Here is a 24,181-nt window from a genome sequence, read left to right as displayed (position 1 = left end):
CTACATTTTCATTTACTAAAATGTAATTAATGAAGGCTTTTAAACCCTCAGAACCTTTCAAATTAATGAAAAGTCCACCCAAATAAATTAGACATGTAGTCCAAGAGCTGCAGATTTAAATTACAGTAGTTATCCTGACAGGAACCAAGAAGCAGCTGTCACATACAATTATTTTTAGGGCTGCTACTAAACCATTTTCACATTATGAGCTGCCACCTCTCAGCAGCTAACAGCAGCTCCACATTTTATCATGACAAAAAATTAGAGGCGCTCGGTTATCTCCTCGGGTATTACACACGCTCGCAGCGCACCGGGCGTTAAACGGAGATAAACCCCGCCGCCAGGGGAGGAAGGAGCCGCGTTGCGTCACCGCGGCTATGACATCACCCCAACCGCCCGGCCAATCGCGCTGCAGGGCGCACACAGGGCCCCAGCTGATTGGTTACGGGATCTCACAGGTCACAGTCGCGCTGTGAGGTCATCGCCGCCGCCGAGGGCCGCGGAGCTGAGGGCCCCGCGGCGCCATGGCCCCGCCGGCCGGCGCGCCCCGAGGGCCGCAGCGCCACCACCTCCTCTTCTACATCTCCATCAAGAAGAAGGCCGAAGCCGGCCAGGAGCCTGCCGCCGGCGCTCGGCTTTCACAGCAACGCTCCGAAACCTGGAAAGCCGTGGCCATGGAGGAGAAAGAGGAGGCTGAAGACATGGTGGAGCAGCAAGAGGCAGCGCGCCCGAGCAAGGGGAGAGCGTCGGACCCTCTAAGAGGGGCGAGGAAGAGAAGGCGAAGGAAGCCAAGGAGCAGAGGTCGCTTCAGCAGAACGAAGCAGCCGCTCCCTGCTTTCTTTCTGTTCATGGCGCAGCATCGTCCAGAGCTTCGGAAATCGAATCCACACTGGACAGCAGCAGAAACTGCCATGAAGTTAGGGAAAATATGGCATGAGCAGCCAGAAGGAGAGAAAGAGATGTACAAACAGCAGGCTGCAAGGCTGAGGGGGCAAAAACAAGCGAGAAAAGCACAAAGGTCAGGGTGTGAGCCAGGAAAGGAGCTCACGGCAGAAAAAATGAGCAGGAAGCGAAGACTCTGATGGCTTGCTTAGCTGATAAGGCTGTGACCCTCTGCAATTTCACCTCATCACTGGTGCAGCTGTAGCTCCTTGCGAAGTTTTGTGCAGTTCATCACAAGGCTCAGTAAAAATAACTGCAAACACTAGATAACCCTGATAGTTGGTTCCATATTTACAGCACTGGGAGGGTTTGTGCACTTTAGGGATGGATGTTTCCTGCTTACCCACAAAGAAACTAGCAGTGAGTCTTCCCTCTCTCCTCTCCCCTCCAAACCCCAGGTTAAAACAGGCTCCTTCCATGTGGGAAGGATTCTGTCCCTCGAGCTCAGCAGGTCCTGGAGCCCGAGAGATCGTGCACGAATACTGCTGCCCCAGGGCAAGCGCAAGGCACGCGGCTGATGCCAGGGCTCTCTGGCTGGCCACCTGCTTGGCCTGTCCACAGCACGCACAGTGCGTGCCCTTGGAGGTGACGGAGTGGGTAGGATGGAGCACGCGGCTCCAGTTTTCAACCTTCAGCCCTCTGAACAGCAGCATCTCAGCATCGTTTGGAAGGGATGGCAGCTGCCACTCTGAAGACAGAAATAGTAATAACCTCTGCAGGTCAGGGAGCAGAGGAAAGCCTTAGGAAGGAGCACAAATTCAGACTCAAAACCAGGACAGGTACCAGCCCCCAGTGAAGGGCTGGAGGACAGGGAGGTTTCTACTTTGACCCCAGCCTCCTCACGGGTTCCTAACGGAACAGGCACAGCTTATTTTCACAGCAGGGCCAGCACCCATGTCCCTTCTTTAAGCAACCCAGCCCCAACTTCTTTCCTTTGGCTCAAGCAAAGGGGTGACTAAACTCGATCCAGAAGTCTACATCTGTTATAGAAAGGCTGACAGCCCATGCTATTTATCAACTAAAGCAAGATAACCTCTTGCCCAAGCAGTGCTTGCTGACTATCTGGCTCATAAGGACATCTTTGCAAAGCCTGCACTTTGGAGAGGAGGTCAATTGCTTTCCAGACTCTCTGAAGTCTTCGCATGCTGCATCTCAACCCCAGTGCTCTGCCAGCTTGTCTGGTCCATGAGTACAGCCTCTCCGTCCCTCTGCTCCCTGCTTACGTACTTTTCTTTTTTTAAAAGGAAAAAACCAGCAGGATAGAGGACCAGGGAAAGCATTCATTCTTAAGTGCTGTCTGGGTATATGAGGCTGCTGCTATTTTTCCCCCCACATGCCCCCTGCCCCTAGCAGCCAGTTTTTTCTGAAGTTAAAACTCCAGGCTGGAATTTGTTAAGGTTTAACCAGTCTCCTCTCAACTCATGAAGATTCACATCCAGTTCCTTCACCTAACATGCTGCACACATACATAAGGAAACAGTGAAATAGTCAAAACACTTCCACGCTGCCCATGCTGGAGCACAGCCTCGGCATAATGCATGAGTGCTGTAGTCAAATGTTGCTTTCTTTCCTTCTATGTGCACCAAGGGAAATGCTTCATCTCAAAAAATCACAAAACAAACTGGGCTCCGAAGATGTGCTTGTCACTTATTCCTCACACCAAATTTTCATGTTAGCACCATCTCCTACAGTACCTGGAAATGAAGTCAGCGGTCAGCAGCTCTCACCGCTGAGAAACTTAAAAACCCAGCACACGACCCTGGTATGCTATCACTGCAAATGCTGACATACTCAGTAAAAAAAATAATACTGTGCTGCGACTTGATAGCAGGGACAAGAAATATCACTTTAATGGCTCTCATGACTGCATGGCCGCTAACAGTTTAACAGGATCCATCAATTAAAATCTATTCCCAGCTGCACTGGTGATGGCCACACCAGACTGTACAGCTATTTTTGGCACATTACAAATATGAAGTGGTTAAAAAAGATGCATCAGAAAGGCCTAAGATATCACCCATCCAATTAGACTTTTAAGGGAATCTTTGTCTTCCATTTCTCAACTTGCATACTTCTTAAACAATTGGCATTCAGGCAAGATCACGCCCTGTGAAGTTGGTGCACAAGTTCCACTCAATTTAGCTCATCACAATCTGCTTGTGAGCGATGTCTTCAAATACCTGCAGCACTGCCTCAAAACATACACTTCTTTGTAAACACACACTCCAGTAAACTCCCAGCGTGGCTATTTCTACCAGCTTCTGCAGCTGAAATGCAGTCCGAGAGGCCAAATGACACCTCTGCCTGGCAACCCAGAATATGCGATGAAATTCCAGTTAGCTGCAGTGGCAGAGCTGCTACTGAGAAGGAACAGGAGGGCCTGGAAAACAACGCACCTGGAGCTGGTCAAGTTTTTCCACCATTATCTGTTCTCACCCTATTGGCATATAGACTATAGATGCAAATAGATGTTAGAGCTAAGTGTTACCGATGAAAAACAACACTTTTGGAGATGCCTTGCAAGGTAGCTACAGTCTTTGAAGAGCCCATGGATAACTGATGGAGAAAGGCAGGTAATGATTGCTATGGCTGACATACGTACAGTATGTAGCTTGGAGTCTGGGTTAGGATCCTCCTCTGGTCTTTCCACATCACAGCTAAAGCATGCAACAAAACTCCCAGCTGAAGCCTATGGTTTCTTTCAGTACCAGAACGATACAGGCTCACTGCAAGCCTTTGCATGAAAGCTGCTGCACTTACTTCTCATGTAGTCAAAACTAATGGTAATGACATTATAATGGATCTAGTAATATCATTTTTATAGAGCTTAATGCTGCCTGTGTTGTCACTGCTAAGGGACAGATGAGTAAAGAATACTTTGTAAATTCTGCGGGAGAAGATTAGCTGGACTACTTTCCCTTCAAGCCAGCTAAATGGATTCATCCAGATAGCTGGCGGAGAGACAGGCTTTGCTTTCCCTGCTGTCTTGATGCAGAGGTTTCTAAGGGGCAGAGTTCTGGAGCAGAAAAGAATAGCCAGAAGTATTCTATCTTTATCCAAAGCCTTCAGAAACCCACTTTCCTGTGCTCTGACCGGGGGGCACAACAGCTGTCACCACAGCCATAGTGGCACTCATACATGTTGGATCTCAGATACGTTATGCACCTGGGTCAGACTTCAAAGCCTGGATAAACAAACCAACCCTCAAGCTAAAATTTTACACATTTCCCCACCTTTCTGAAAAGAAAAAAAGTGAAAAAAAAAGCCTGAGCACAAAAACATACACATCAGTAAGCTGACCTGAATGCTACTCTCAGGCTTCTACTGGCACTGAGAGAAGCGTATCGCTGCACATATTGCCTCTTCTGCTTGTTAAATGGGAACAACAGCACTTCATCCTGCCTCCTTCATTTAGCCTCCACTCTCCTTACAGTAGCAATTTCTTCCCACGTGTGTAGAAGACAGTCCAAGAGCTCTCCTATTACAGCAGCAGTACTAGAAACACTAGAATATTTCTGAATAGCAGATATATTTAACAGATGTTCTCTGCAGTAACGCTTCTAAGCTGTTGCTTCATCTTGTGCCTATGTAACACAGGCATGAGAAGTCCTGTTCAGAGAAGCTGACACACTGGGTGCCCCACCAGATTAGGACAAAAACCAAAAGAAAGCCCACAAACAAAACACTGCCATTCTTTCTGGATGTTGCAGCAAGGAGTTGAGCAGGACTACAGGACTTGCTTGGGTTTGAGTAAGCAGATGCACCACTGAAACTCAGGCATCTCTTGGCATATTAGAAGTTATTATTAGCCCTACTGGCATTTCAGAGAGCTAAAGGAAATATTAAAAGGGGAGCATAAAATTAAAAGGTTATAGCAAAAATCTACACCAACTACAGCACAGTTAAGTAAGCCACTGTTGGCATCTCTGTCCCCAGAGGGCTCTAAGTGATGGTCACGCCAGCACCCCAAAGCCTCCGCAGCTGCAACCAGACAAGCCTGGCAGAGACCTCCCCCAAACTCAGCTTAGGCAGCAGCTGATTCCTTCTTCGTGACTCAGGCTGGTATTTACACTGTACAGCCTTGTAGGAAGGGCCCTGCCATGAGTTAATTGAGATGTTACAACTTAAACGCTTACAAAAAGCGGAAACTGGAAGCGTTCTTTGCTCATTAACTGGCTGGCAAAGAACCTTTTTGTTTTAAAGAATCAATAACTTGCTTTTATTCACAGCTTGATTTTAATGTGACCAAAAAGATACCAAGTTGCTCAGAAGCTAAAAAGCTACCAGCGCTATCTGTGGTGAAGAGCGCAACAGCTTGCTTCTTTTAAGTCCATCTTGCAACAAAGCACAGACAGCACGTTACAGAGCGCGTACCCATCTGCACGGATCTGAGAGAGGCAGTACATCCTGCCTCCCTTGTTAACTCTGATTTATATCACAAATCACTGCAATAACAAACTCGTCGTCTGCGTGCCTGTACAACATTTAGCACGGGGCAGCCCTACTTCGAGGATGCTATACGCTAGGACAGCTTCGTTAAGTGCTCCTCCATTTCCCTTTCTGTCCAAGGACGTAGTGTATTTAGCACAGATAAAGCCCGCTGCCCTTGCAGTTATTGGTGAGAGGGCATCTTCATTCCAAATTTGAGTGAAGATAATGAAACAGGTCTTCAAAGGCGTGCCACTCCCACTGAACTGCAAACCCATCTGTTTCTTTTATTTGGTAATAGCTACCAACAAAAAACAGGTGTTATGTTATTAGAAGTGCAATTAGAACAGCAGTTTGACAGACCCAATTTTGTCTTTCCCCAAATTTATCATTTAGGTAGATAAAATAAATATCTACTTGTGCTCTTGCCAACCTCACATGACAGGTATGTTCCATCAGGCAGACCGATAGCTGAGACTTGCAATTCCCTAGGGGGTGATACTATGCATAAAATGCCACAGAATATGAACAATAGGCATAAAATATTAATTTCTTTTCCACAGAAAAAAAAAAATTTCATCAGACTACCATTCAGGAGACCACAACTACCGGTTAAGATAATGTTAAATATACTTAAATCACTGCTTGACTCGCCAAAGTATGTTTTCCATCACATATTGCAAAAAAAGTTTTATGCTTCCAAGAACAGCAAATGACAAAAGAGGATTCACAGAAGTTTAAATAAATAAATAATAATAAATAATAGGTATCTGCTTGTGAATCTACAGGACACTGGAGAAATTACTCAACATCAACCAGAAATTAAGCGTTGGCTGCAGAGCCCCAGCAGCCACTCGTGAAGCAGGACTTGGCTGAGATGGGGACGGTAAAGGCGGCATCTCCTGACTGCCCGTTACTGTGCAGTAATTTATTCCCATGATCTGCCACGTTGGCTAGATCATGCAGCTGAAGATATTAATTCCTCTTCTGGGTACCTGCACATGGAAAACCACTGCTATTAGAGGACATTATTACATGTACATGAGGAGGACAAAACCCGCTTTGTTTTACCAAGGCTTATTTTTTAAAAGCGGTAAAAACTCCTACAATGACCTCTTCCTCTAGAAATCAATGAAGAGCTCATGCTCGACTAAATCCTGGTGCTGAACACAACACAGCCTCGCATCAAACCAAACACACTAATCCTCCCTCGCTGCGTGCCAGGAGCCGTATCAGCTCGCAAGGGCTTGGCATGGGCCGAGCATCGGCACCTCGGGCTGAGCCACAGGTTGGTTGCGGGAGCGCAGGCAAGTCTCCTTCCAGCGAGTGTTACTCAGCGTGCTTTCTGGGGAAGATTAAGAGGTCCGTAACACCTGAGCACACATTAAAGTTGCCAAGACAGCAGAATGAGAACCGCGCAAGGGCAAAACCTCCCTCTTAAGAAGTCTGGGTGGATGACCTTAACATAACCTGACAGCTTCCAACTGCAGAAACTGTTGACTACTTGAAAGCACTGCCAGAATGTCAAAAGCAGGTTGTACTTTTTAAATTTCATTTTCTTTTAAACCTGCCTTCTGTGTGCTTTGCTGCTACAACAGTTTCTCCTCCCCTTCCAGGTTCAATCTGCATTTCTTCTGCTCAGCCTGACTGATGTGAATTGTGTCACCAGAGCTCCACGCTTGCCTATCATTACATATTTCCAAGTGTTTGATCAGATAAAAAACCCTGAAATAGATTCAGTCTGAAATTAAACAGACTGTAACAGCACTCACAGAAAGGCAGATCTTACCAGCCTGCCTTTTTAAGAGGAGCTGAGCATCTCCCTTGCACAAGTTCAGTGCCAGACCTGAGCCAAGGCACCTGAAGGGCTGCCGCATCGAGGGGCCTTACAAAGGAATCTTGCAGCTTTGCTGTTCAAAGCAACAGTGCACGTTACCAGTTTATTAGCATTGCTGCTTACAAGTCATTTCAAAGCTTGGTGTAGTGATTATAGCTGCACAGAAGTCGTATTCACCAGGAAGTGATCAGAATTATCCATAGCTCGGAGGAACTTTCTACCCTTCCGATCAATAACACCATTAACAACCTATCCCGAGCTCCGCAGCGCTCCTAGCATTAGAGGCTTGGCACAGCCATGGTAGAGCCTGTTAAAGATCTTCTCACTCAACTGTATGAAACCTTATTTCCATACGAGTTTACTGGGCAGAGCCTTACAAACTGCTAACTGCAGACCCCAGAGCCTGAGCACCAAGGGAGGTTTGACGCTCTGCCAGGGGCAGGGGCAGGTCCCAGATGTGTTAGGACTACCACACACTCAGCAGTATTTTCCAGTACTATTACTGATACCTATAAACACCTTAAGATAAGATAAGGTCCCACCAAAAATATTCAAGGAGAGCAACAAACGTTAAATTTGTAATTACAACCATAAATGACCGGTTTACATTTCTGTTAAGGAAACATCAGACAGCCTACAGTCACCCAAGACTTTACAACCCCAAACCAGTTGGGCATAGTCTTAACAGAATGTTCTTAAGGAAAATAAAAACAAAAAACAACAACAAAAATCCAATTCCAAATCTTCTGAGCAGCAAACACATTGAACTCGGGGGATGCAAGCAAGCATCAGGTCTTTACCAAAGCCAGCTTGCAGTCCTGCACAGACTAAGGAAGATGGTTCCTGATAATTTGGCATAAAAAGCAAAATAGTTCCTTTTTTGGCAACTTACTAGAATCAGAACTTGCACAAAAAGAGGAAAAGCGCCAAAAGCAAAGTGAGCATTGGCATCACCACACATACAGAATATATTATTTTGTCCCTTTGGACTTAATTAGTTCAAATTTACAAAGAATGACACCCATAAAGATGTTAAACATTAACAAAACTTCTGTTAACTTGCATCAAAATTAAGTCTAATTGCAAGCTGTTTTATACACGTTCCAGGGTTACGAAGTTTAATGAGTACTTTATTCTTTCCTCAAGACCTCTACTATATGAATTCCATGCTAAAAAACCCTAGTTCCTTAAAAGGTTTAAGACAAAAATTAAAAACGAGATCTACGATATTGTCCTCTAATGAAGACATCCTCCTACTTTTGATTTTTTTTCTTTTTTCTTTTTTTCTGTGTAGCAATGGGGACAGATATTGAGCAGCAATACACAGACCGTACTGCTTAAATATTTCCTGTTTTAAAACTCATTTTACTTTTAGAGAGAAAACAATAATATAGAAGCTTATGAGCTTTTTCCTTTTTAAGAAAGATGGGAAGAATCTTTGAAGATGGGGCTCAAATCAGAGAGTGCATTACCTGGGTTTAAAAGACCGAAAGATTTTTTTACGAGGAGCTTTGCTCTACCTGCAACAACCACGCACACCATGCAAAGCAGACAGAGCTGCCCAAGCTTTTCAGGCCAGATGTTCTTACAATCTGGAGGTGTTTCCCACACCAAGTACAGCCCAGCAACCATAAAAAGGAACCAGTCAGCCCTTTAAAATACCCGTGTTTGGGTTGGGACGAGGCACATGAAATAAAACCCCCGAACTTTGAGCTCTCCCATCCCAGCAGCACATTTCGAGCACAGGGTACCACTTCCAGGATCGATGGTGTTAACTTATATTGTTACATTACAAAGTGAACAACCTTATTTCAAAACTCCTTCATGCCAGCTTCCAGCCTGAAGCACTTTTATTTTTTCCCTTTTAAGAACAGCGGACTTATCAAAAGCAGGTTTTTCTAACAGAAAACCACAAGCTAAGCCACATTATTATAATTGAAGCAATTAATTACTTTTATGCCTCTCTTTTTAAGAGATCTTTAATGCAGGTAATTCTGACTAAGAGCTCATTTCAACTGCTCCATCATTTAAAGGACGATTATAAAAATTAATTTATAAAGTGCAGAACTAAGACAAAGGGGAAAAAGGAAAGCGAGGACAGATGGGCATCTCCCCGAGCTCCGATTGGGAAGCATCAAACCACCGCTTCCACCTTAAAAGCATGTTGAAGGCAGATCAAGTTTTCAGGTCGCTCGTGGAAAATAAAGCAGCCCCGCTTGCAGTGTGCTGGCACGAAGCGGCCGCGGCTCAGCACCACACACACTGAGCCATCCCGGTCAGTGACCGAGCCCTGGTGGCTGTCCGCGCCCCGTGGGCTCTCAGGGCTTTCCTCCCGCAGCCAACCTGGCCCTGCCCTCAGCACAGGATTCAAAAGGGACTGGAAAAAAATAAACACATATAATAAATGAAGCTTGAGCTGATTTAAATAAGAGTGAACTTATTTGTGTTAATTACACTGCAAGGCAATGGCAGGGAAGCAGCTAATCACATTTTGTCTTTTTCAACTTGTACAAGGCAGCAATTGCCCTCTATACAAAACCACATTGGTACAACACCGTAATGGGTCTGGTTTTCCAGAGACTTGGAAAATTCCAGCTTACTGCGGCCAGGAATACAGTCATTACGTGTTAGCTGTTGACAACATTTTGCCTATTACTAATGCTCCGATATTTACTGATGTCCTGGCATCTTCCTGATCCCTGCTATAAATCCAGCCACGAAAGAGGTCCCTGCAAGGAAGAATCAAAACATCCATGTTGTAAAACAGCCAAGACTGTCAAAAACAAACTCAGCATGAGCTAAAGAGATCATGACCTGCCATGACAAAAGAAAATGCCACCAAGGGGAAGAAGCAAAATACAATCGCCACATGAACCCAAAGCACATTATTTCCTTCCACCATCCGGGCTTTGAGAAGACTGATTAGATCTTAGCGTACAAAGTACCAGAGACATTAAGAGCAAAGATATTTATATGAAGTGTCTGCTTTTAATAACTAATATTACTAGACTTGCAGTCTATCCTTGAATCGAGAAGCGCAAGACGGGAGACGTATCTGTGCCAAGATCCATCAGCGGCACCATCTCCCCGAGCAGGAAGAAACACACTGGATTTTTAAACGCAGAGAAACAGAGATGCCAAGGTGAAAGAAAACTCGCAGAATTCACTGTTTTGCTCCTACGTCCCATAACAGAAACCGCTCACGTTTCTGCCTGTCAGCTCACTGCGCTCAGAGCCAGGTTTTGGACCAGCTCACCAGGGAAGCCCCAAGCCCTTCAAAAGTACGCCTCGCCCCAAGGATGCAGAGCTCAGGCTTACACTAAGATTTCAGACAGCGCTTCGCTGGGTGATACCGTATTAACCAATTCTGAACTGCTATTAGGCCTTTCACTTTAATACTTAGTTTGCAACTCCCTCTCCGCTTAAGAATTCAGGAGTCCCCCTGTGAATAGCTCACTTCCAGAAACATCGCACAGATCTGGAATAGAAAACAGCCTGTGCGCTCTCCTGCTTATCCCATCCATTATTGATCCTTGCCAGGGCATCTTTATCTATTTTTTAAAGCAGCAGCAGCTCAGGCCTGCAATAAGCAAACAACAGGAACAGAAGTCAATTTTTTCCACTGCAGGTGAAAGTTTGTTACTCAACGACAAAAGGCCTCCAAGGCCTCTACTACAGCTATTAAATTACAGATGTTTGGCTATGGTAAAAAATATATATATGTGTACACACGTATATATTTTTGTATTCCACTGAATTTTTCAAGATGTATTATAGATATGTCAAGTTATAAATATACATAACTTGACAAATACAATGGGCTAGCTCTGAAAACACACTTTGTAATATTTAAGGTGAATAGATCTTCCATTTCTGTGGCTGCAGCACTGGCCGTGGCAACGCTTCATTTAACCTCTCCTATTGAGAGCAGCTGTAACAGAAAGCGTTAGTGTTTCCCTAGTCTTCAAAATGCTGACATTTTCTACCACTGTCTTCACATCTGCTCTCCATCTCAGAGGCTCTGTCCCTAGGGATGCGTGGTGATGGTGAGGGGTGGTGGAGCTCTCCCTGTGCGAAGACCAGACCAGAAGCTTCTGCTAAACTAAAGCTCCTTGCTGCTTCTGCGCACAGGGAGAGCTGGACCAGATGGCCTCTTGAGGTCCCCTCCAACCTCAACCATTCTGTGAACTAGTATCAGCCTTAGGAGAACCTCAAAACCTTTTGCGATCAACAGTAATATATTTAAACCCTGTGCTAGCCAAATGTTCTATCATCCTAGGTGAAAGAGAGAACAGACCCTGCACCTAAAACCCAAAAGGCAGCAAGATGCTGTTGTGCTGGCTCTAGAATAATCAACTGAGAAAGTCCCCTACCTTAGAAATAAAAACGAGAGGAGAAACCCAGAAGTAAAATGATCTGACACGCTCACAAGAGGTTAGAGCCAAGTTCAGTTCTGAGACCTATCTGGTATCTTATCTTATCTCATAAACCTGCAGTTTACAAACCCAAATCTCAGCTGCAAATAGGGCGAGGTTGGACTAAAGGGCCCGAATGTACAAGCAGAGGAGACAAAATCATGGTGATAAGTGATTTGCCACCATGACACAGTAACAGAAATAAATCCCAATGCACAAGAGCATCTTTCCTCCCCTGCCCAGCACTTGGTTTGCTGCCAACTTGCTACTTAGTGAGATACTGCTCCAGCTCCCAACGGCAGGCTGACCTCAGAGCGCCTGCTACCAGGAGCATGCCAGGACCTCTCACACAGTCTGTGCAATTTTTCTTGACTCTGGAAGGTGACGACCTGACACCTGTACCTTGCCAGAGGGCTACACTGGCTAAGGGGCACACATACTTCACCACGTCACCCCCAGCAGCAAACCTCTCCTGAAGAGGACTCTAGGATTTCTTCCCTGTATTTCATGCATTTCAGTATTTCCAGAGACAAGCGGAAAGATCAGGCTGGACAGATGTGTGTGGCCTCAGAATTTCCAACATAAAAATAAATTACTTCTCCACGGCTTGAGCTTATCGAAAACCAACGAAAACACAATTCTTCCCCAACTTCAATGAATTAACATACAATGCAAATTAAAGGGAGATGAGCTTAATCACAGTACATGGGATACATTACCATCAAACATCCAAAATCAATTTAAGGAGTAATATGAATTAAGCACCAAAATGAATCTGTATCATTGTGAATTTCACTTAAAGCATGTGACAAAAAGCTACAGAAACAGAACACATGTGAATGAGTTTGTGATTTCCTAGGAGAAGCAGCTGCAGAGAACCTAGGGAAGAAAAACCAGAAGGCAAAGATCATTTAAAATATATTTTGTGAAACAGGTGACATTTGAAAACAAAGTACTTACATTCTTTAATACAACTTGTAAATATATGAAAGCTTCTGTGAACGGGTCCACAAAGAAACCACGGAAGAAAGATCTTTTGAAAGTACTGGAACAGCTGCAGAGGTGTCTCTGCTCTTTCACTTTGAAGTTGTAGATAAGGGCAGGCAGTGTAAAACATGACTTATCAGCTCTGGCAGGCAGATTTTGACGTTCAAACCCAATTCCCTCACCATGGTGCATTTCTGTGCAAAGGGAGACCCCTCCGCATATGCACACCTTCAGCCGGTTTAAACAACAGCGGTGGAACCTTGCACAGAAAGGGACACGAATTGGCTTCTGATGAAGAAAAAAGTGAGCCAAAATCACACGAACAGGGCCCCACCACTGGCCCCCAACAAAGAGTAACACAGAAGCATCTCCTGGAAGCACCACGAGGCAGAGCCAGCCATCTGTCCTACCAGCAGCTGGCCAAATGCTTGCTTAACCTGGGAACGCTCAGTGTCCCACCACAGCAGAGGAGATCTGGTGTTCTAAAAAGATGCCCAACCATTTACAGCCTGTGACATCACCTGCACTTAGGTAAAGCGCCCTGTCTCCGCCCAATACAGGTATTATTCACCAGTTTACAACCTATGTGGTCATTTACATGTTGGCTTACATCCGGGAGGTACTCTTGCAATTGCCACCGTATTTCTATGATTCTGTGATTCCCTAGCTTTCAGCCAGCTGCGTTACACTAACTTGCATGAGCCCCCTCTTTCCAGTACCTCTCCTCAGCTTGCAGTTGAGTGTTTTTGCAAACAAACTTCTCTTTTCCCTCAGCACGTGTTCACATCCTGGACAGAAATGGCAAAATATTAATTTCTTCATGTTTAGGAACCTTCACAGATTTTTCCACTCTGCACCTTATCCCTTCAGGTGCAGTCCACAGAGCAGCCTTTGCACAGGGCTTGCTCTCAGCCTCAGAGGGGACCAAACAAAGGTCAATTTAGGATAAAAAATACAATTAAGAGATAATTAGTGTAATTTTCAGCCTAAAAGCATCTTCTTCCTTGGTTTAAATAGCTAGCTTGAATATTCATGGAATGCGCTCTACTATCTAGCAAATAGAATTAATCATATTAATGCATGGAAAAATAGGATTAGCTAGAGAGGGGTATATGAAATCTAATCATGTCTTATTGAATGAAACATGAGTGGGAGAGGTCATGAGGCCCTTTCCTTGTAGTTTGTCACAGAAGTCACTCTCCCTGCCATGCTCGGGGCAGAAGAGCTGCTCAGAACACTCACCTCCCCAGAGGACAGGCAGCAAGGAGCAGCAGGAGCGGCTGGGTCCGCGTTCGGTCCCACGGCAGCTTCAGGAATGTGTTGCACAAATGGGTAACCAAGTCCTTCACTGATGAGAGCTAACACAGCCTGCATGTTATTTTTATCAGCTCAGCTGCTGTCTAAATCCTCCTTTCCTTACCAGCAATGTATGCTAAATTACGGAACCTCTTTAAATACCATCTTACCCTGAGCAGCTTCCTTCCAGAATTTCCCATTCAGTTATTCCTGCACTGCAACCGACAGGGCAGCTTTAGGACAAGGCGCAATGTTACTCTACTGAAACTACTTTGTTACAAAGCATTATCAATCCTTCAACTTCACTTAAAAACAGCAATCAAGAGGATCGCAAATCATCTGTGCCCACCAGGGACGCAATCAGCTCTACCTCTCAGCTACCACCAGGAAACAAGTGCTCCCAATGCTGCGCCACCTGCTTCCCATCAGGGAGAAATCAGATCACGGACCTATACGCTCCTGTTCTCCCTATGGCAGGTTCATAGTAAGACAAGGACCCAAGTGAGGGACAGGAAGCTGCAAGGCCTGGGCCAGCCCAGCGAGCTGATGCTCACAACACCGGAGGCAGTGAGGGGCCGCCAGCAGCAGCCTCAGCAGGGAGAGCTGCAGGCGTTCCAGCCGTTGGCTGCGTGAGCGGGGCTGCTCTGCGGTTCCTTTTTGGGCTTTTGTGCGCTTCTCCAAAATGTTATCTCCAGAGATCGCACGTTCTAAGAGACAAGGGGTTTTTGCAAGAAAACTATTTCCCACTGAAACAATGTTTTAGATAGGACAGCTTTAAAGCCTTCACAGAATTTCCTTCTAATTAAAAGCACCATGAATTCTTTAACAGAAAAAGAATTAACCGTACCAGTCAAATAAGGCAATCTATTTCCAGATCCTGATGAAGATGTAACTGACATTTAAATAGGGACTTTAAAAAGCCACTTCATACACTTTTTTTTTCACTCATTCCCACTCCTATGGAAAACATTACCATGGAAGATGAGCAGCTGAGTATTACAGATAAAGCATCCGTTTCTAACTGCCTATTACAACAAGGAAGCTCGATTCACTGCACAGGAAAAGAAAACTTTCACACTTGCATTATCTAGGCTTTAACTAGAAATAAGTTATTTCAAGACAACTGTCTTCAATTCTTCAGCCTCACGCATGCACGAGGGCAGGATACTGCTTGTCAACTTGCAAATAAAAGCAATTACCGACTGGAAAAAATCAAAAAGGAAGTGGCAACTGTGAGATCCCAATCGTTCTGAAGCAGCCATCAGGCAATCTGTTCTCCAGAATCCCCGCGAAGAGAGGCAGCTGCCAGGGCGCAGGCAGGGGGGGCGCGTGGAGAGGGCCGGTTCTGGGCTCCCCAGCACTGGGCAGCTCCGCTCCGTACCGCAGCGCCTGCTCCCCTCCTGCAGGCACTGCCCCGGTTCCCGTGCTGGTGGCAGCAGCATTGCCAGGAGAAGCAACAGATGCAGACCCCGCGCTCCAGAGCTGCGGCATGCTGGCAGAAGGAACGCGCTGTAGTAAGTGACAATACACCAGGGCCCAATTCACGAGTCCTTTGGAGCCAAAGCCTCTCCCCGTTGATTTCAGTAGGTGTTGGCTGAGGCCTGAGATGAAAATTCGTGCTGAAAGCTCTGAGGCAGCTATCTAAGGATCAGAAGCTGCTTTGATATAAAGAAAATAGGTTGGTTCATTAGAAGCACATACAGAGAACAGTTTTTACCAACTAACATAATCATCATCTGAAACAGTGACCTTCAAGAACAGGCACTCTAATTTCTTACCGGTAGAGCACAAGATGTGCAAATAGATGAGCCTGGCTAGTGGTACGAGACACCTCGCGTCAAGAGGGAAGCTCAAAGTAGACCTCACACAGGAGATCTTTAATGACTATTAGAAGCAGATAGACAAGGGTGGTGGGGAGGGAAGGGTCAACTGCAGATAATGACAAGAAGTAAAGCCAGCAATAGTCACGAGAAGCTGCTAAAACATCAGGGACATTCCTCTAGTCATTCCTCCCTCGAAGTCAACTCTGCAGATACATAGCACCACGAGAGACACTCTGCAATGCTTTTCCAGAAGACAGGGTTTAGTGGTGGCCCTGGTAATGAAAACAATGTTTCTCAGGGGAAATGACAAGGTTCAGAGAATGGAAGGGCAGCAGAGGGGCAACATGACAGGTGATGCAACCCCCCTAAAATTAGATTTCTGTTCAATAAAAGCGCAATAAAGTCAAGAGGAGGATCACAGCGATGAAAGATAGCATAGACCAAGGCTCTGCATGAACGCAGCGATTCAACACGTGCTTGTGTCCTCCTGGAACAAATATACAAGTGAGGCAACCGAGGAGAATGCAGTTTTGAAAGAACAATGAAATCACTGATTAAAAAAATAAAACTGAGTAGGTGGTATCTGCGAATTGTCAGACTCATCTCTTTTTCTTCTTAAACATTTGAATTTTCAAACACGTAGCCACATTCAGTAAGAGTTCAGGAATAAAGAGGCATAATTAAGCTCAAGAAGGAAATGCACCACGGTGGACTGTAATTGAGAAGGGTAAGCCCAGCCCTGATTGCCCAGAAGAAAAGGATGAGCAACCGTAGCAGTTTCCATTCCCAAGTTACGGTGTGATTTCTCTAGGTTGGGCTAAGCAGGCTCAAAACTTGGGAGCGAAAACCAGGACCCGGGGCAAACGAAGCAGTAATTTAGAAACAAATTGGTTTCCCAGGTCGACAAGCAACTTCTCAGCGTGATACTAGGAGGTGCTCTGCCAGGTAAGGCTCTGTTTCGGCCAAGATCATGCAAAACGATGAAGTAAAATAAGGTCAGAGGCCGAGGGGGTTGCAGGCAGCAGGTAACTGCTGCACTAGGAGCTGATACAAGGCTAGGTTCCGACCTCTCCCACACCATCATTCCTTCGATCCGAAAGGCACCGCACCACGACCTGGCAGCAGGCACTGAGCACCTTTCCCAGCTACAGCCCAGGCCCTCCTACCAGCTGGGACCCTCAGCCTACCAAATACAGTCACCAAATGCAACACCGCTACAAAACATATGAAAAGCTTCTTTATTAAAGAAGTTGTCTACATCTCAAAGTAGATTTCCCATCTGAAGATTAGAAACATCTAATGAACCTTCAAAACATGCCAGACAGACTGTCATACTCAGACAAATGAGATACTTGTTAGTTTCGTCTCATGGAACTAATTCATTTGGCAGGAGCAGAGGTTTCTAAGTAGTTTCATCAGTGGAACAAATAGCCGTGGAGTGCCAAATAACACCGCTTTGGGGTGGAAAGGGCATGATTAGCTGCCTACCTGGTCAGCAGACAGGCTGGAGCTTACAGCATCTCCCTTCTGCTTCTTCCCACTTAATGACCACAGCAAAAGGGAAGCTCTTGATAGCAAACGTTACAATGTTTGTATATTTCTACAACTTCCAGAATCCCTAGTCTAGAAGAAGGGTTGTGCATGGCTCCACACAGCCTGAGAACAAGGCTCCACCTTTTGTCTATCTTGCTGGCTTCAGCTGTATTGGAATAACTGCCCAGACCTCCTTTGCTATATACTTGATCTCAATACGTATGTATGTTTACATGAACCGAAGTCAGATTATTAGTCATTTCCTACACCACCACCCCTTTGAAGGCAATAGCAGCCCAACACATTAACACCACCCAGCGGGATGCTTGCCAGTGAGTGAAGCTTTGAGGCAGGTACCACGAAACCTCCGCAACCAGCAGAGGAATTTCATTCATCCTTTCGTGCCTCTCAGCTAGTACAAAAACAAGGGGGAGAAGAGAACCCCAGTCTTGAAAAGGAGACAAAACCTGGGGACGGTGACAGGAGGAAGCCCCCCACAGGCCACCCAGCTCTCCCGACAGCCCGCGCTGGCAGAGCCAGCCCTCCTCCCCAGCCCACCAGGCCCAGCGCCGTCCTCTCTCACCTGACGGGCCCTTTTTCACACCGCTACTTTCTTCCCCTCCTGCTCTCTGCTCAGTGCAATTTTATTTCTCACCTGTCAAAATCCAGGCCCAAGGTCCCATGACAGAAGCTGCAATAGCTGTTATAAGAGCTGTAAACGTGTAATTTTATTAATATGTCTCAGATAGCTACTCAGCCCCTGCTGCTCCGCTTGACACGAGAATACTTAGATCCACAAAGCCCTTTCCTTTTCAAGGCCCATGGAGGGAGGAACCCGTGTCCGAAAGGTCAGGGCCCGAAGGAATACCAGGACCCCAACCATGGGACCGCTGACAGCAGGGACAACGGAACCTGGCTCCTCAGGGAGCACCACAGCATCTGTCTTTGGAGAGGAGAGGGTGACCAACAGCGCAGGACAGTCGTGGTAAGAGCAGGCCGCACGGAGCCTAACGTGCTGAGCTAGCACTCCTGTAAATACCGTCATTATCCCGTAGCTCGAAAATAGGTATGAATTATACCCGAGATGAAATTTAATTTTGTTTATTTGTGTACATCTCTGGACCCGATTAAAACTATTTATAATGCTTAGGAAATGAAATATTTAGCTGCAAGATACTTCAATAGAATGGCTTGTTCGGCCGCAAGTCTATCTGCTGTATTACCAATAATTAAAACTAGGTCTTCATAGAGGGGGGAAAAAAGGTTTTCAGCTATATTTTCAAGCTGAATCGTATCAACATGTTTAAAGACGAGATATGAGCTCAATTTATTCCCCCTATGGGCAAAAATTATTAAAAATGGGAAAAATGAGTCATCTGAATTTAATTATCAGGCTCTGAGTTGTGAAGGCCAGCTTTGAAAAATGAAATTTAAAATAAGACACTTTGTAATTCTGCTTATGGGACTGAAAAGTTTACTTCAAGAATACTAAATCAGGTCCCTCTGAATTGACTGGTGTGTTTATCTTGCCTGTGTGTATTTCCCGATGCTATAAAAATGCAGGATGATTCTTGAAAAGTAGGAGCAGCTTCACCTACAAGCCCTGGATGAAGCCCATGTTTGTGTGACCTGTTTCACTCATTAATGCCCTGCATCTCGCCTGGCCTGCTCCACCAGCTAATTCAAACAAGAGTCCACTGCTGTCACAGCTCAGAGTTCATCCAGCTCCCTGGGAGAACGCATTTGAAGAAAGGTGATCATTAAAGATGCAGCACGTTGGTGCTTGGGGTGGAGGCAAGGGAATGCATGCGACAAGGCCCCAAAGCTGATGTTTGTAAAACTTACTCCTCTAAAATAGTTCCCAATTCTCATTTTTAGAAGAGGTGGTAGTTTTTTTGTTTGTTTAGTTCCCCCCCCCCACACACACACTATTGAAATTCAAAGGGCTTAATTTGCTAAGACATGTTTGCAGTTTTTAAATTTCTACCACTGTATATTTATGGGTAGTTTATTAATTTTTTTCCAGCAGGTTCCCTCTGACAGGCATTGTTTCATTTTTGATATGACAAGACACAGTGCTGCACTGGCAACACCTCCAGGCTGAATAATGTTTCTTAACTAGTTACATACATCTTTACCACATACCACAGATGACTGATCCTCCCTGCAGTACATAATGGCTAAAAAGTAATGGTGCCCGGAAACATTAATGCATGCTAATAAAAACATTTTTTTTCCCCCTCATGAAACACCAACATCTCATTTTCAAAGGGGTCCTGGGAACAGTAAAGAGTGAGTACATAGTAAATGGCAAGTTCCCTCACATTAATACATCCTGAACATTCAAATCCCATTCCTCCATAATTGTCAGGCGAGTATAAATTACTGAAATGAATGTTATTTGTGGTAGTGACAGAATCTTCATAAATAATCGTAATTTAACTTCCTGCTGATAATTCCAGGCAACACCTAATTATTTCAAATGCTTAATTCTCCCCTTCTAGAGGGGTGCTGGGACTAAGATTACTCTCTTCCATTTGCTCTTCGTTAGGACTTTTAACTGTTGGCTGCAGCCACAGTGCAGAAGACGGTAGTGTCCGGAAAAACTAGAGGCAGAAGTGTCCTTTGCTAAGCAACAGAAGCAACGTGCCAAATTCCCTCTGTGAGCCCTCACTTCAGATTTCATAGCACTGATCATTTGGACAGCTCTTGTATATTGGAAAAAAAAAAAAATCAGTGCAGCATTTATTATACATAAAAGCAGTATTTCTGAAAGCAATGTTCAAGCCAACTTAATGGTATGCAAGGGGTATTGAAATTCCACACACAGACTCATGTCTAAAGAACCAACTCATCTGCAGAAACATTTGCCACAGGTTCATTAACAGTAAAGTTAACTTGTCAGCAGCATATTTAGCAATAATCAGAGAACAATTCAGTAAAAACAAGACTGGAGCATGGCAATGTTTAAAGTAGGGTTTCTTGGGTGTGGATTTTGTGGTGCCCTTTTTAAAATTAATTTCTTATGTCATTTAACCAGCTACACTGTGAAATCTTGCTGCAGAGAATGATTTAAAGCAGAAAATAGTCAACATAAAGTTTACCAAGCAAATTAAAGGCATCCTCGAGTTTCATCAGAAGGCAGCGGCTAAAACCTGTAACTGGGAATCACCCCCATTCAAGCACAAACTCAGAACATCCTATCGAAGTTTGGATCTCTGCATACTAAAAAGAAGGTGCTACTGTATGACAATACAGACAACAACGAAGTATGACCAGAAACCTACCAGAGCGAAGATCCCTCTGTTCCAGCAACTTCTAAAACGTCATATCCATCTTCCAGTTGAAAATCCATGAAAACCAGGGCAATAGTGTCTCCAGGTTCAGCGAGAATAGTCCACGTGCAGTCTGCGTTATTGCCGTACTCCAAAGGAAAATGAGGGCTTGAGATAATTCCACTCTGTCCCCTTAAAGTCCCTCCGCAAGCATCATCAGCTGGAAACAGAGAATGCAAGTTATAAGATTTTGCTGAAACGCAAAGCACTATGTCAAAAAAAGAAAAAAGCCCAAAGCAAACCTTTGAAAGCACCAGTGTTTTTGTAGTGGGTTAGGACCTCTATTTGCTTGTTTGGAATATTATTTGTACGCTACACCCTGAATAAAAGAAAGCTGATTGATAACATCCTCTCTCTTCCCACTGTTTGGTTATTTTTGTTGTTTCTGAAATTTCAAGCAGCAACATTGATTGGTATGAAACAATGGTCAAATGGGATGGCAAAAAAATGGCAGAAGTCAAACAAGCAGCAGCCTACAAAGCCGAGCATCATAACAGCAGAAATTGGCACGGACTGGAAACATCTAACCCAACTCCAAAAGCTTTGGATCCTTACTGAGCAGTGCTCGAGTGGGTCCTGGAGGACCAGACTGTGCAGGATAAACCTCACACTTGTCTGCTGATTTGCACAGCACCACTGCTTTGGGGAACAATACAGCATTCTCCAGAACAGCACCTTTGCACAGAATTTTTCAAGGGCAAGGGCAGCACTCAAGCTTGCTGTAAGACAACTATCTCAACTGATCAAAAGCCTATTTAAAAATGTTTTCCATGTAACTGATAAAATTCTGGATATTACCCACGTAACAAATACTTCACAGGTTGATAAGAAAAACTTTGCACTGAAAATTTAGATTCATCTTTTTCGAGTGGATTTTGGAGAAGCACTTTTTTTTTTTTTAACTAAACAGCATTAAGAGACAAAGATGTTGACGGATGCAAAATCCCATTAGGCCAGCCAGTCTGTCTCCTTGCAAGTGCCAGCTTATTCCCCACCATATACTTACTGGTGATTTGTTGAGTCTAATTTTAAACACCCCAAGTGACAGAGCTTCTACCACTTCCCAGGGGAAGCAGTTCTCAGCCTAACACGACTCACTGCCAGGACACTATTTCCTCATATGCTGTTGCCTAAGTTTTTTTGTTCCATCCCTTACTCCTAATTGGGCTCCTAGGAGGTATTTTCTGCAGCTTTCCTCCCATCCACGTAGCTGGCAAAGCAGGAAGAAAACCACCAAGAACTCAAAGACTGAGAAGAAGGGTTTCACAGACATGAAAGCTTTTCTATCACAGCAGGGAGGTGGTTTTAAAGAGTTTCCAGCTCAACTCACATACATACCAGCACCTTCATCAGCAACAGAAACATCCCCAGGGGATGGGGCAACAGGACTTGAGAGTACAAGCACTGTATTTAATAGAAATGTAATAGAAAGGAGTAGAATATCCCCCACACCTTCCTTACGTGCCTTGGTTTCTGTTTTCTTGAGGAAATGGATATTGCTACCAAAATCAGAGTGCTAAAGACAGAACCATTTGTTCAGAAACCAAGCAGTGACATTCCCTGTTTACATACTGATGTTTGCTGCAGGTTCTTTCATTTTTACAACCTAAATTTCATCAACAGGAGCTATTAGAGCAATTAAAGGAGGGGGATCTAAAGAAAACATGGGCATGAAGATAAAGGAAACCAAGAATTAATTTGACTAGTATCAGGGCAGCTCCCTGCTCTCCCACCTACAGCATCAGCCTGGAGTTTATTTGGAACATTGCTAGGAAAAGCCTGTTAACCTTACAACACGCATTACAGAGCAGCGTTTCAATGCTTTAGTCAAGGAGCTTGGGGCTTAACAGTATAAACACTTCTTTTTATTACCAACTATTAAAAAACCCTTCCAAACTGCAATTTAATACAGGTGAGAACGTGTGTGTGAAGTGCAACGGGACATCAGCACCTGAGGAAAGGGCAGAACTCTGCTCAGGGGGACCGCCCAGCAGCGAGACCTTTCCAGCCTTGTGGCACCAGCGGGCTCTGTCAGCAGGGCTGGAACTTGCAGCCTCCACCTCCTGTAACTTGAAAGGCAACGTGAAACAAACCTCCAATATGTGCCAGCTTCTCTTTCTCGTGGCCATCTGCCATCCCAGCGCAGCCAGCCAACGAACCAGCAGAAGGCACCGGCAGACACATGCTTCCCGGTGCCATGGGGAGGCCCCAGGCCGTTAACCCCGTTTGCGTGGCACTGACACCGCGTGCTGCACCAGCACCTCTAACCCCAGTGGGATTACGGCTCCTTGCAACTGCTTCTGTGTGCACACAGAGAACTGAAGAAGCCACTTTATTCCTGAGACATTTACCCCACCAGGGCAGTTATTGCCAACATCACGTGCTGCCTTAACCATTGCTGCCTTGCTGCTATCAGCCCAGGCACCATTCAAATACCTCTGCAAATAAGAGCGTGCACCACTACCACCTGCAAGCAGTCCAGCCTCCACGAGCACCATGTTCCCAACAGCACGGGTGCTGCTGATCAAACACTTGTTCCTCACTATGATCCTGCATTCTCGCAGCTCAGGTCTACACAGAAACCCCCGAACTTTGGATTTGGAAGAAGCTATTCCTACGGGCAAGTTCTCAGCCACATTTACTGCTGGGGTCTGACACTCTCTGGTACATTAAGGATATTCCTGTGTAGAAGGAGGGATGCAGGGAGGAATGGAGAATATGCTAAAGAAATTTGACTCAGTGCTATGAGAGAAGTTTGTAGAGCTTGTTACTGCTAAAACATGTTCTATAATCTTCTAAAAATCTTCTTGAACAGCCATTCAATTATTTTGGGCACGGTGCAGTCTAAGCAGCTGTTTGAGTTATAAGAAGACAGACCACTTTTAATGAGATTATGCATATTTGATACGCTTAAAATGTAGCTTTGCAAATGTTCTCAACTTTTCAGCTGGCTTACTGAATTTTTATTCAGCCGCCTACCAGAATCATGAACCTATCAGTTCTACTTAAATTCAGCAAACAATCTGGGCAAGACTTCTCTCCGCATGCATGAAAGTGCTTCACAAAACAGACATGTGAGTATTCTTTTGGAGCTTCAAATGCACCATCGCCATCACCTTACTTGAAATTAACTGATCCAGGTGAAGGTTGTTCCTTCTCTGGCTACAGCATTCCAGGTCTACTGGGGTTTTGCCTCCAGCATACCAACTGTCAAGATAAAAATAAAGCTAGACTTGTTGGATTCAGCTTAAGGCCCCATTTACACTAAGTAACTAGGCCTCGTTTCATTCTGTGATTACAAAACAACTGTGTAGGATGTGTGTAAAAACACACAAGGTGCAATGAGGAAACCACTCCACATAATATCCCGACACATTACAGACAGGATAAATGTCAGCTCAGTCCAGAGTTTAGAGTCTGAACCAGCCTCACCGAGGACTTCAGTCCTTGGGGCGAGTTTCCAAGTTGCACATGGTCTACGAGGCACAGCCAAGCTTCTCTACTGAGCAGCCCGAGCTGCCACCCAGTTCCACGCGCTACTGCTTTGCAGATCAGCGTGGAGATGCCGTTCACTGCTGCTTTGGT

At 45.0% G+C, this 24,181-nt stretch overlaps 1 protein-coding gene across 18 annotated transcripts in view; it reads right to left on the bottom strand.

Annotated features, from left to right (window-relative positions):
• Positions 1–24,181, bottom strand: part of CSMD2 (CUB and Sushi multiple domains 2) — a gene marked incomplete at its 5' end in the record, with an annotated part of 338,842 nt that overhangs the window by 198,346 nt on the left and 116,315 nt on the right. For 17 of the 18 annotated variants that reach the window (XR_014575007.1, XR_014575008.1, XM_083809741.1 and 14 more), the window contains one exon: positions 20,549–20,756. Coding sequence is in view for 15 of the 18 variants with exons in the window: in XM_083809741.1 (XP_083665867.1) it covers positions 20,549–20,756 (208 nt within the window). Of the gene's footprint in view, positions 1–20,548; positions 20,757–24,181 lie in introns of those variants that run through there. The other variant, XM_083809750.1, reaches the window with a different exon arrangement.

The sequence above is a fragment of the Anser anser genome (genome assembly GCF_964211835.1).
Source record: "Anser anser genome assembly, chromosome: 24".
Classification (NCBI taxonomy): domain Eukaryota; kingdom Metazoa; phylum Chordata; class Aves; order Anseriformes; family Anatidae; genus Anser; species Anser anser.
Note: the sequence above shows the minus strand (reverse complement) of the source record. Positions and strands in the feature narration are given on the sequence as shown.